Source organism: Abrus precatorius, unplaced genomic scaffold, assembly GCF_003935025.1.
Source record: "Abrus precatorius isolate BTA unplaced genomic scaffold, Abrus_2018 Scaffold7, whole genome shotgun sequence".
Taxonomy (NCBI): domain Eukaryota; kingdom Viridiplantae; phylum Streptophyta; class Magnoliopsida; order Fabales; family Fabaceae; genus Abrus; species Abrus precatorius.
In genome coordinates, this window is record NW_020874417.1 from 2,410,225 (window position 1) to 2,424,161 (window position 13,937).

At 31.6% G+C, this 13,937-nt stretch overlaps 1 protein-coding gene and 1 pseudogene across 3 annotated transcripts; both read left to right on the top strand.

Moving 5' to 3' along the window:
* The first annotated feature begins 4,093 nt into the window (after positions 1-4,093).
* Positions 4,094-8,388, top strand: LOC113873893 (annotated as a pseudogene).
* Positions 5,338-13,443, top strand: LOC113872314 (FT-interacting protein 7-like). 3 transcript variants are annotated; one of them, XM_027509775.1, is made up of 3 exons: positions 5,338-5,453; positions 10,562-10,641; positions 11,350-13,364. In XM_027509775.1, the coding sequence occupies exon 3, from the start codon at positions 11,392-11,394 to the stop codon at positions 13,273-13,275; it is 1,884 nt and encodes a 627-aa protein (XP_027365576.1). In that variant the 5' UTR covers positions 5,338-5,453; positions 10,562-10,641; positions 11,350-11,391; the 3' UTR covers positions 13,276-13,364. The 3 variants fall into 3 exon arrangements, with proteins under 3 accessions (XP_027365576.1, XP_027365575.1, XP_027365574.1); XM_027509774.1 differs by lacking the exon at positions 5,338-5,453 and adding an exon at positions 9,886-10,123 and having other exon boundaries at positions 11,350-13,443; XM_027509773.1 differs by lacking the exon at positions 5,338-5,453 and adding an exon at positions 9,912-10,056.
* Positions 13,444-13,937: the final 494 nt, after the last annotated feature.

Consider the following 13,937-nt stretch of genomic DNA (forward strand, 5'->3'; position numbering starts at 1 on the left):
GAAGATAGAAATGAAAATATAACTCTATTAAACGTCCAAATGAATGATATAAATTTGACATATTATCTTAGAAGAAATAAACAAAAAGGCTCTTAAGAGAATGAACAATGATAAAATGAGTCTTGTTGAAGTTTGAAAAAAAAAAAAACTTAATTACTCATCAAATTTTTTAATGAAAATTTGAAATATAAGAATATACTAGATAATTGGAGGGAGAACACTTTGATTCATTTATATAAAAATAAAAATAATATTTAAAACCATTTAAACTATAAAATGATTAAACTTATTAGTTATATTATTAAGATGTGAGAAAAAGGTGACAAAATAAAGATTATATGATGAAACTAAAATTGCAAAAACTCATTTTAATTTTATGCCAAGAAGGTCTACAACCATAGTTATATATATATATATTTTTTTAAAATTAATTGAAAAATATCACTGTTAAAAAAATTTACATATAATTTTTATTAACTTACAAAAAATAATCGGGTACAAAAAAAAATATTATGAAAGACTTAAAAAAAAAGAGATATGTATAACATACATTTGACCTATAAAAAAATGAATACGCGTATGATAACTTTTAGAAGTGTGTCTAAAGACTTTCTAATTAAGTATGTGATAACTTTTAAAGATATATTTAAATACTTTTCAATAAAGATAACTAAAAGAATGAGTATGCGTGTAATAACTTTTAAAAGTGTATTTAAGGATTTTTCAATTACTAATGTGATAACTTTTAAAATAATATCTAAGGACTTTCTAATAAAGATAAGTTTATATCAAAGCTTTGTTTTAAATCCTTCTTATTTAATTTAGTTTAAGATGAACTTACAAGTGATATATATAATATTATCTTTAAGTACATAATTTTTGCATATATAGTGTTAGTTGAATATTCAAAAGAAGAAGTTAACATTAAACTTTAGTTATGAAGAAAGATTTTAAAATTTAAGAATTTTCGCTTTACTATAAGTAAAATAGAGTATACATATTGTAAGTTTAGCAAAAAAACAAAAAGAAGATTATGGGTTGGAAGTTAAAATTGATAATAAAATTATATCGCAAGTTTTCAAGTTCAAGTACTTGGGATCAATTATATAGAATAATAGAAAAATTAATAAAAATATTACTTATACAATACAAGTTAGATGATTAAAGTAAAATAAAAACATTAAAAATTATTTGTGATATCAAATTAAAAAGAAAATTTTATCATATTACAATAAAACTAGTTATCCTTAATGACGGTAGATGTTTAACTTAAATGAATAACTCAAAAAGTCAAAATGACAAATGATAATGATAACTAAAAATTATCTAAGGGGGAGACTCAAAAGAAAATTAAACTAATATATTAGATTAAATTATTAAAGGATACATTTTGATTATTTTAATTTCTGAAAATTTAATTATACATCAATTTTAATAGTGTTGTATGATTTATATAGCTTACCTGGCCTAATAGAATCATAAATTCAAAGCGACAAACATTTTTGTTATTTAAATGTTAAGTTAGCTTTTTTTTTTTTTTTTTGCATATTTTGTCATTTCAAATTATTTTTATTTTATTAATCTGCAATTACTTAATTACTGTGATTTTGACCAAATAATTTTTCAGCTATCAAATGATTTATTTTCTTCAATCTTTAATTTTTTAAATCCACCTAACAAATATAGATATTAATTGTATTGTCAGTGTTTATGGCTTATACCATACAGAATGTTGAACATCTTAAATAAGTTAAATTTGTTTTCAATATGAATGACTAAAAAGATTTGTACATTGTTCTACATACGAAAACCTTGGAATTTTGTCGCTAAGAAACATGATTTTAAGTATTCGATTTCAACACATTCAGTTTCACGCATCGAATCTTACCTTAAATACTAACTACTATTCTAAGTATCGACTTAAAAGCGTAAAAGGTAAATTTGGTGCTAAGCTTAAGTAAAAAGAAAAGGTACACACCGTTTGACTCCATTCCTCAAACCGATGTTGAGGTAGCAAGGAATTAGAATTATTAAACTTATACACATAAAAAATTATGTATTTTCATATATATATATTGAATATTATTATATCATGTTGAATAATAAAATAAAAACATCTAAATTTGACGACGAACGAGCGAGCTCGCATCAGAAAAAGTCAGAAGGAAATTTTTCAATAGACAATGAGATGAGCTTTTAGATTTTTTAATTGCTCAAATTTGTAATTTTAAGACGGTAAAGTGATAAGCTTCCGTGAAAATTATATATATATTATAAGCTTTTAAGTAAGATTTTTGTTTTTTGAAAATATAATAAATTTAACAATATCTTAGACTTTTTTTAGTGACGTCACAGACTTTTTTCAGCTAAATAACAAAATAGGACAGTGTTTTTATCAAATTAATAGACTTTTTAAAAATATATTAAATATATATTTAATATAAAATTAACAATAATAAGTATTAAACATTTAAACAGAAACAAAATGACCCGTTAGAAATTACCTTTATTTCTTTTTTTTCCTCTTCACTCCATCCAACTAAAATAACAAGCTTTCCTCACTTCCCTCCAAACAAGTCCCAAAAGAAGTAACGGTCTCTAAATCTTGTAGAACTCGGCTGAGTCTTTCCCCGCTCACGTGCTTCAGTTTTATTCGCCGCTATTTCTGATTTGGATCCTCTCTTTGAGGTCCACATGTTATAGCTATGATGAGATCATGTTCATTTTTCCTAGTGTTTGATCGAGACTCACTTTATGTTCTCTCATGTTCAAAAGGGACACACTATAAGATGCCGTATTTTGTTTATGGTGACTTTATATTATTCTCACGCCTTGTTTTGTTTCATCCCTTTTCTGTTAGTACATTATTGTAATTTAAACTGACAAATGTTACAAAACTCAATTCCATTACATACAACTGGTAGTTCAGTTCTCAAATTGCAGAATGGTATAGAAACTTCAGAATTGGTTTCTTTGGTCGTCACCTTTTCTCTCCTTAGTCATAAGGATTGCTTTCTGGTTGCCAATTTTGTGTTAAAGATGATGTGAAGAACTGTAAGCATTTGGTTTGTTCAGATTGCATCTAGGTGAAACAAAGTATTGAGTGTTGAATTTATACCGTTACCATAGAATTTGACCGTGCTATTGGGGATTCTGTGGAAGATAATATCTGGCCACATGACCTTTTTCTCTCTAGTCATCTGGATTATCTTTTTACTGGCTAATTCTGTGTTAAGGTTAATATGTAGAGGGAGAAGAATGGTAAGCATCTGAGCGTTAACATTCAGTTAGTAATACTACTTTACTTCAGGAATGGTTATTTGTGAATCAAATTCTTCGGAAATTAGTTTACACCATCAATGAATTGTGTCAGTCTATTACTATGCTCAATTGTTAGTAGTATAGAAATTTATGGGCACATAACAGAATATATACTATATATACATAACTGACCAAAAGTAAATGATTAATGATTTAAAGCTAATACTCAGAAGAAAAGAAAGGCTCATAATTAATGAGATCAGAAAATCAACTTTAACCTACAATCTCCACTATTACAACTGTGTTAAGATTTGAATTTATTATGATCTTTATTGTCTTGAAATTTTTGTAAGGCCAACCTATACTAATACTGATAAGCTGTGTTAAAAAGCAAGAAAGTCCAGGTTGCCTTGACAATCGACAAGAATATGATATTTCTATAGCATAAATGCACTAAATTTAAATCGTCAATTATATGATATTTTAATGCGTGTTTTACAACTTTCCAGATCAAGTCCCTGGCAGCCATTGATTTTGTTGGATTTTTTATTATAATTTTAATATTTTGTGGAGAGTATTGAAATTTTGTGAAATTAACGCTAGTGAGGATCTTATATTCTGAACTCATTCTTAAACACTTGTACTCTATATCGACCAATGAGCTTTATCTGTATTTAAATCAGGCTAAATTGATTTACCAAGTTATTGCTACTTACTCCATTCTGAACTTATTTTGTTTATATTAATATGTACTAATGCACAGATTCCGTTGTGGTGTTCCTTTATGTAGGCACAAACTACCAAGTTGTTGTGGTTGAAGTAGCACAAACCCATGCAGCAGATTCAGAGAGTTTACCTTTCCCCAAATCTATGGTATCTGAGAGTTTCAATTATTGAAGCACAGGACATCAAGCCAGGGCACAGAGGGCTAGAAGTGGTGAGGTTCCCTGAGTTTTCAACAAAAATTCAAGTGGGAAACCAAATTTGGAGGACTGGAAATGCTGCTCCTGGTGCCACTCGAAGCTTCTCCAATACTTACTGGAACCAGGAGTATTTGTTTGTAATTTTTTTATGTAATCTCATATTTTAGTAATTTTGGAAAAAAAAATTACATAAAAAAAAGCCACTTCTACCTGTATTTTTTTCTTTTTCAGCTTTTTATACGTTATGCCGTTATATAAATACTTACCTCCTTATGAGATACTTCACCATTTGTATCAGACCTTCATAATTCAATTTCCAACGAAAATTCTTTGTGATTTTCATTCATAAGATTGTATCACAGATTATATGTGTTGGGCAAATTATATATTTTTAAAATATAATTTTTTATGAAAAGTATATTTTTTTAAAAATATTTATACACAAATTTAGAAGACTAGGAACCAGCCCTAGAGGTACAGAGGCCTAAGGAGTCCATATTCAAAAAAAAGGCAAAAGAAAACTAGGAGTCTTATCTAAGTAAGTACAAGTTGAACACAAATCAAAACTTATATGAGCCAGCTTATCAACATATTGATCAAAACTTAATGAACTTAATTCTTCTAAGCATATGCCTAATTTCAGAAATTACTGAATGTAGAGGATGATTACAAACTAGAGATGCTAGACAAGAGACAGAGCCTCTTTAGGACAATAATTTATATTTTATTTTTTTATTATTTTATCTCAGATATTAAATTAAAAATAAGAATATAATATTATTTATTTTATTATTCTGATAGATGTACATCAAATGTAGGACAATACAATAACTTATTTTTCTCTTATTATATTTATCTTTGTCCATATTTCTATTCTACCATTTCTTTCTCCTTCACACCTTAAAGTAATTGTATATTTCTTTTTTATTTTTTAACTATTAAATGAACTAAAATAAATAAAATGTTAGAAAATGATTTTTTTTATAAGATCAAACAAAAAAATAAATGATAAATATGTATTTTTAATTTTTAAAAAGAAAAAACTTTTTAAAAATTACAATTGTCTATTTTAAATAAAAATCATCCATTATACCAGACCAGCCCCGTTGTCCCGAATGTTGTTGGTCCGTTTCCACTCTCTGTTGACAAAACACTTGCAAGATTTCACGCTTCAGTCATTGCAGTGATAACATTGAGGTGGTTCAATCGACTTAAATGAAGTAACCTTTCTCTAACTCTTTTAGAATTCGGCTAAGTCTTTCACCGCACGTGCTTCAGTTTTATTCGCCATTGTTTCTGATTCGGATCCACCCGTTGACTCTCAAACTAGATATCAGAATAAGAAGGATCCTCTCAGGTTCACATTCTATTGCTATGATGAGATCATTGTTCATTTTCGCTAGTGTTTAAGATTCACTTTACGTTCTCCCAGGTTTAAAAGGGACACACTATAAGATACCATCTTTTGTTTACTGTGACTTTATATTATTCTCACGCTTTGTTTTGTTTCATCCCTTTTCCTAGGGTTTATGGTTCTTTGTTAATCAAATTCTTCGGAAATAGTTTATACCATTACTTAATTGTTTTAGTATAGTACTATGCTCAATTCTAGTAGTATAGCAATTTATGGGCACATAACAGGATATATACTACATATATATACATAACTGACCAAAAGTAAATGATTAATAATTTAAAGCTAATACTCAGAAGAAAAGTAAGGCTCATAATTAATGAGATCATAAAATAAATTTTAATCTAATATCTCCACTATTACAACTTTGTTAAGATTTGAATTTATTATGATCTTCATTTTCTTGAAATTTTTACAAGGCCAACCTATACTAATACTGATAAGCTGTGTTAACAAGCAAACAGAAAATCCAGGTTACTTTGACAATCGACAAGAATGTGATATTTCTATAGAATAAATGCACGAAATTTAAATCTAGTCAATTATATGATATTTTTATGCTTGTTTCACAACTTTCCAGATTAAGTCCCTGGCAGCCATTGATTTTGTTGCTTTTTTATTATAATTTCAATATTTTGTGGAGTGTATTGTAATTTTGTGAAATTTATGCTAGTAATGATCTTATATTTTGAACTCTGAAACACTTGTACTGTTTATCAACCAATGAGGTTTATCTGTTTTTAAATCAGGCTATATTGATTGTCCAAGTTGTTACTACTTACTACATTCTCAACTTATTTTGTTTATATTAATATGTAGTCATGAAAAGATTCCTTTGTGTCGTTCCTTTATGTAGGCACAAACTACCCAGTTGTTGTGGTTGGAAGGAGCACAAATCCATGCAGCAGATTCAGAGAGTTTACCTTTCCCCAAATCTATGGTATCTGAGAGTTTCAATTATTGAAGCACAAGATATCATGCCAGGGCACAGAGGGCTAGAAGTGGTGAGGTTTCCTGAGTTTTCAACAAAAATTCAAGTGGGAAACCAAATTTGGAGGACTGGAAATGCTGCTCCTTGTGCCACTCGAAGCTTCTCCAATCCTTACTGGAACGAGGAGTATTTGTTTGTGGTTACTGATCCCTTTGAAGAGAATTTGTTGGTTTCAGTTGAAGATCGAGTTGGGGAAGGAGGAGAAGAGGTTGTAGCCAGGATGCTTCTTCCCGTGGCGACAATAGAGAAGCGAACTGATGAAAAACCAGTTAGTTCAAGATGGTTCAACCTTGACAGCCACTTTGGTAGTGAAGGTGATAATCACAAACTAGTTTCAAGGTTTGTCTCTAGTATTCACATGCAAATCTCGTTTGAGGAGTATGATGTGCTTGACGAGGACACAGTTTATAGCAGTGAAGTTCGGTCCACTGACAAGAGGCTTTGGAAGCCTCATCTTGGTGTCGTTGAGATGAGAATCTTGGGTGCCACAGGGCTTATGCCAATGAAGATAGAAGACGGTAGAGGCGTCGCTGATGCCTATTGTGTTGCTAAGTACGGGGAAAAATGGGTTCGAACTCAAACTGTAGTTGGTAGCTTGTCACCAAAGTGGAATGAACAATACACATTGGGAAGTTTATGATGCCTGCTCTGTTTTGACTATTGTGGTTTTTTACGATTGTCTGATTAAAAAGAACACCGCGGACGACACTAGAGTTCGTGATTATCCAATTGGGAAAGTTAGAGTCAGATTGTCCACGCTTGAAACCGATAGAGATTACTCCTGCTTGTACCCTCTGCTGATGCTTCACCAATATGGTGGGCCCAAGAAAATGGGTGAGCTTCATTTGGTTCTGAGGTTTTCATGTTCCAATATGGCTGATGTGATACTTAAGTACACAAGACCAGTACTGCCCAACATGCATTACGTGTATCCCTTGAGTGTGGATCAACTGGACAAGTTGAGGTATGAGGCTGTGAATGTGGTGGCATCAAAGTTGAGTGGAGAAGAGCCACCATTGAGCAGGGAGGTAGTGGAGTATATCTACTTTGGGCATGATTTGCGAAATTGGAGCATGAGGAGAAGCAAAGCTATTTTTAACAGGCTAATGGCAATCTTGTCAGGCCTTGCTTCCTTGTTAAAGTGGTTGAATGCAATCCAATATTGGAAGAAGCCACTGCACTCGGCATTGTTTCTGATAATTTTTCTGTTGGTGGTGGTGCTGCTTTCTGAGTTCATCATCCCCACCATTTTTTTGTACATGGCATCTGTGGGGCTTTGGAACTATAGGGATAGATGCCGGGACCCTCCTCACGTGGATCCAAGACTTTCACAAGTTTTGAATGCTCACCCTGATGAACTTGAAGAAGAATTTGATACTTTCCCTACAACAGCCGGTTCTGAAATTGTTAGGATGAGGTATGACAGACTTAGAAGTGTGGCTGGGAGGGTTGTAACAGTAACAGGAGATATGGCAAGTCAAGGGGAACGTTTGCAAAATCTGGTAACTTGGAGAGATCCACGAGTTACTTTCTTGTTTATGGTGTTGTGTTTGGTTGCTGCAGTTGTTTTGTATGTTGTGCCTTTCCGGGTTGTGGTGGCTCTCTTGGGATTGTACGCATTGAGGCCACCAATGTTCAGAAGCAAACTCCCCTCTCGAGTTATAAATTTCTTCAGAAGATTGCCAACTACGGATGATATTATCTCGATCACTTGTGAAGGGAAGAGTTATGAGTACCAGAACATGCAGAATTTATTAATTGTTGGTATTTTGGAGGATCTCCAGCAATATACTGTGTAGTTATGTTTTTCGGCTAGCATACGTTTCAGTTAGCTTCAGTTACCAAATTGTCATTTTCGACTTTCCATAAATTTGCTTGAGTCAATTTTTTAAAATCTTTTTTTGTTATTTTCTTTTTAAATTCGTTTAAATAAGTCTGTTTTTGCTTAAACAAACATGGAATTGGACATCTAATTCGTAAGAAATTTGAATTCCAATCTTATATATAGAACTTAACCAGCCTATGCTTGGTACATTTGGTAACAAGATTAAATATAAACTCGCACATTACACGGTTAGATAGTAAAAATATGACATCATTTAATCCACAACAATAAATAAAACGATCAACGCACAAATACAGTTAATATTAATGAATTAAACAATTTATATTCTATAGGTAAAATTAACTATACTTATTTTTACTATATATATTTACAACAAATTTTACAATTATTAAATTTTAAAATATTTATATGTAGTTATATTAAATACTTCAAAAAAAAATTATTATTCATAATTGTCATATATAACTCGAGCATAATTGTCTTTAAGTACTTATAATCTAGATCAAAAAGTGACACATACTTACAATACTTCAAAAAATATATTATATAAAGCATTATAACACATGTATAGTTAAAATAGATATTAATAAGCAATTATAATTAAACATTAAATGTTTAATTTAAAATAAGATTTTTAATATTTTAAATGGAGTTTATAGAATATCTTATATATATATATATATATATATATATATTAAAAAGTATCACTCGTATCATTTTGTAACTTCTTTAAACATAATTTTTCATTAAAAATGTGTTTAACAAGGTATTTAAAGTAATTTATAATTTTTTTAAAACTATAAATATATTTTACAGAAAATAATTTTATTCAAGAAAAGTAAAACTATTATAAACCAGAAAATTTAAGAATTTAACAAAATTATATATAAAGCATCAACTCAAATTTAAGCAGTTATGTAAAAATTGATGCATGAGTTTGTTTAATGATTAGTATGTTTGTTGGCCTAAAAATATAATTGACCAAATTAAATTATATAATAACAAAGCCTAACACTTTGGTATAATTTTTTTAATTAAATGTTACTTATATAACAATTGAACTTACAATTTTTTAACTTATTTTTCTTTTATTTTAATTCTCTTATCATGAGTATTTTTTTATATCTTTTCACATCATTTTATCCCTATTTACTAGTTTCACAATTATTTTTATTACACTAATTATAAGAGTTTAAGGATTAATTGGATTAAAATAAACCTTCACGGTGTCTATTTATAAAAAAGACAAAGAGTTTAAGGTAATTGTATATAATTTTTTAAATTTTAAATAAATTAAAATAAAAAAGTTAGAGTAATGCAATAAAATAAAATTATAAGATCATACTAAAAAAAAAAAAACAAATGATCAAAATAAATAAATAAAATAAAACATTTTAAATAAAAAAACATCCACTACATCATACCTACCCCGTAGACCACTCGTGAGTTGACCATTCTTGCCATTCTCCGATCGTTCCCTTTCCACTCTCTGTTGACAAAAAAGCTTTCCAGATTTCACGCTTTCAATTATTGCTGTGATAGCATTAATGTGGTTCAATCGATTTAAATGAAGTAACCTTTCTCTAACTCATTCAGAATTCGGCTATGTCTTTCACCGCACGTGCTTCAGTTTTATTCGCCATTGTTGCTGATTCGGATCCACCCGTTTACTCTCAAACTAGATATCAGTATGTTTGAGATTCACTTTATGTTATCCCGGGTTTCAAAAGGGACACGCTATAAATACCATCTTTTGTTTATGGTGACTTTGTATTATTCTCACGCATTGTTTTGTTTCATCTCTTTTCTATTAGTATATTATTGTAATTTAAAATGACTAATGTTGTAAAACTCAATTCCGTTTCATACAGTTGCTAGTTCTCAAATTGCAGAACGGGATAGAAATTTCAGAATTGGTTTCTTTGGTAGTTACCGTTTTCTGTCCTATTATGGAGAATATTGAAAATTTTCTGAAGTTAATGCTAGGAAGGTAGTAATAATCTTATATTTTGAACTCAAAAACAGTTGTACTTCTATCTCTTTGTTTCCTTCCTATTTTTTATTTAAAGTGAATTTCCTAGCTGTTACTACTGTTCTTCATTCCTTTGTTATCCTCTTATATGTAGGCACAAAGTTGTTATGGTTGAAGGTAACTGTTTGCTTGTGGGATATGGAAGAAGATATCATCTTTGATTGATGAAAAGTGGTAAGCCATTGTTTTACTAAGGCACATGTTTCTTCTTATAGCTTTTTGTTGGCCTCGGGGAAGATGTATGTTAATCTCTGTTGTGAAAATTCTTATTATTATAGATAATTTTATATTTGTTGAGGCACTTACAGTTTATATGAATATTTTTTGACTCCTGGCTAAATAGATAGAGGTTCCATGGGATAGAATTAGGTATTGAGTCACCCTGAAGCTATATACTAAATTTTTTTACATTGAATTCAAGGATTTGGCATAATCTTCAGTGGTCTTAATTTGTAATGAAATTCTAACCATAAAAACAAAATTCACCGGAAGAAATATCATTATGATATTCTATCCTTTTCTTTATTGTGATATTTTTGTTCACCTTATGCATGTTTGTACATTCATTTTGTTGGAATTATGAGGTTTTAAATATTGAGGGAGAAATGGGATAAAAGAGAATTGATATCAATTGAGATGTATTACGATGTGATATATTGTTATGATAGTGCAAAAAGTATTCTCTCCTGTTTATACTAATAACTCCTAAATTTGAACTCTTTCTTAAACACATTTGTGCTCTTTATCAACCAAGCTTTATCTGTTTTAAAATCAGGTTAAATTGATTTTCCAAGTTGTTACTTCTTACTACAATCAGAACTTAGTTTGTTTATATTAACATGTACTCATGAACAGATTCCTTTGTGTTGTTCCTTTATGTAGGGACAAACTACCAAGTTGTTGTGGTTGAAGGAGCACAAACCCATGCAGCAGATTCAGAGAGTTTACCTTTCCCCAAAGCTATGGTATCTAAGAGTTTCAATTATTGAAGCGCAAGACATCATGCCAGGGCACAGAGGGCTAGAAGTGGTGAGGTTCCCTGAGTTTTCAACAAAAATTCAAGTGGGAAACCAAATCTGGAAGACTGGAAATGCTTCTCCTAGTGCCACTCGAAGCTTCTCCAATCCTTACTGGAACGAGGAGTATTTGTTTGTGGTTACTGAACCCTTTGAAGAGAATTTGTTGGTTTCAGTTGAAGATCAAGTTGGGGCAGAAAGACAAGAGGTTGTAGCCAGCGTGCTTCTTCCAGTGGCGACAATAGAGAAGCGAACGGACGAAAAACCAGTTAGTTCAAGGTGGTTCAACCTTGACAGCCAATTAGGTAGTGCAGGTGATAATGACAAATTAGGTACAAGGTTTGTTTCTCGTATACACATCCGAATCTCGTTCGATGAAGGGTATGATGTGCTTGATGAGGGAACAATTCATAGCAGTGATGTTCAGTCCACTGACAAGAGGCTCTGGAAGCCACACGTTGGTGTCATTGAGATGAGAATCTTGGGTGCCACAGGGCTTATGCCAATGAAGATAGAAGACGGTAGAGATGTCACTGATGCCTATTGTGTGGCTAAGTATGGGCAAAAATGGGTTCGAACTCAAACTGTAGTTGGTAGCTTGTCTCCAAAGTGGAATGAACAATACACTTGGGAAGTTTATGATCCCTGCTCTGTCTTGACTGTTGCGGTTTTTGACGACTGTCTGATCAATAAGAACACCACGGACGACACTAGAGTTCGTGATCATCCAATTGGGAAAGTTAGAATCAGATTGTCCACACTTGAAACAGATAGAACTTACACCCACTTGTACCCTCTGATGACGCTTCTACCATCTGGGGTCAAGAAAATGGGTGAGCTTCAATTGGCTCTGAGGTTTTCATGTACCAATGTGGCTAATGTGCTACTTCAGTACACACGGCCATTGCTGCCCAGCATGCATTATGTGCATCCCTTGAGTGTGGATCAAGTAGACATGTTGAGGTGCGAGGCGGTAAATGTAGTGGCATCAAAGTTGAGTAGAGAAGAGCCACCATTGAGCAGGGAAGTAGTGGAGTATATCAATATGCATGATTCGCATACGTGGAGCATGAGGAGAAGCAAAGCTAGTTTTCGCAGGCTAATGGGGATCTTCTCGAGCATTTCTCGGATGTTAGAGTGGTTGAAAGCAATCCAATATTGGAAGAAGCCACTGCACTCGGCAGTGTTTCTGATAATTTTTCTCACGCTGGTGATGTTTCCTGAGATCATCATCCCCACCATTTTGGTGTACATAGCATTTATGGGGCTTTGGAACTTCAGGTATCGACCCCGGCTCCCTCCTCACGTGGATCTAAAGCTTTCGGGTGCTTTGGATGCTCACCCTGATGAAGTTGATGAAGAATTTGATACCTTCCCTGCAAGTGCCTCTCCTCATATTGTTAGGATGAGGTATGACAGACTTAGAAGTGTGGCAGGGAAGATTCAAACAATAATAGGAGATGTGGCAACTCTCGGGGAACGTTTGCAATTTTTAGTAACTTGGAGAGATCCACGAGCTACTTTCTTGTTCATAGTGTTGTGTTTGGTTGCTGCAGTAGTCTTTTATGTTGTGCCTTTTCGGGTTGTGATGGCTCTCTTGGGATTGTACTCATTGAGGCCACCAAGGTTCAGAAGCAGAATCCCCTCTCGAGTTGAAAGTTTCTTCAGAAGATTGCCAGCTAGGGCTGATAATATCTTGTCCACTGGTGAAGGGAAGGATTATGTGTACCAGAACCCGCAGGGTTTATTAATTGTTGGTATTTTGGAGAATCTCCAGCAATATACTGTGTAATTATGTTCTTCGGCTAGCAAACGTTTCAGTTACTAAATTTTGTCATTTTCCACTTTCAAACAGATAATTAATCTTGTCCTGAAAAAAATTGTTAAGGTCTCAGACTACGTGGTTCTGACCACATATTTCATGAGAATACATTTTATAATTTATAAATAAAAAAGTTTTGCAATGTGAATAACTATTTCCTGTATTTTTTTCTTTTTCAGTTTTTTGTAAGTCATGCTTTTATGTAAATGACTTATCTCTTAATCCTCATACTTCACCATTTTGTATCAAACTTTTGTAATTCAATTTCCAGCGAAAAGTCTTTGTGATTTTCATTCATAAGCTTGTAAAACAATGAAAGGTGTGAATCACTTGTCTGTTATTAGAAATAAGAAAAACGCAAACAAGACATTTTAAAGACACTTTTAGATCCATTCTTTGTGATTTGGATCAAGATGCTACAGTATTAAAAGTATGGCATATTATTTAATCCACAACGATAAAAAAAAAATGATAATTGCACAAATACTGATAATATTAATGAATTAAATAATATGGTAAAAAAATTATAAATTTTTTGACTAAGTATCAAGTATTTAAATAAGGTTTTAAATATTTTAAAAGGAGCTCACAAAATAACTTACATTTAAAAAAAGAAAGATTTCACTCATATC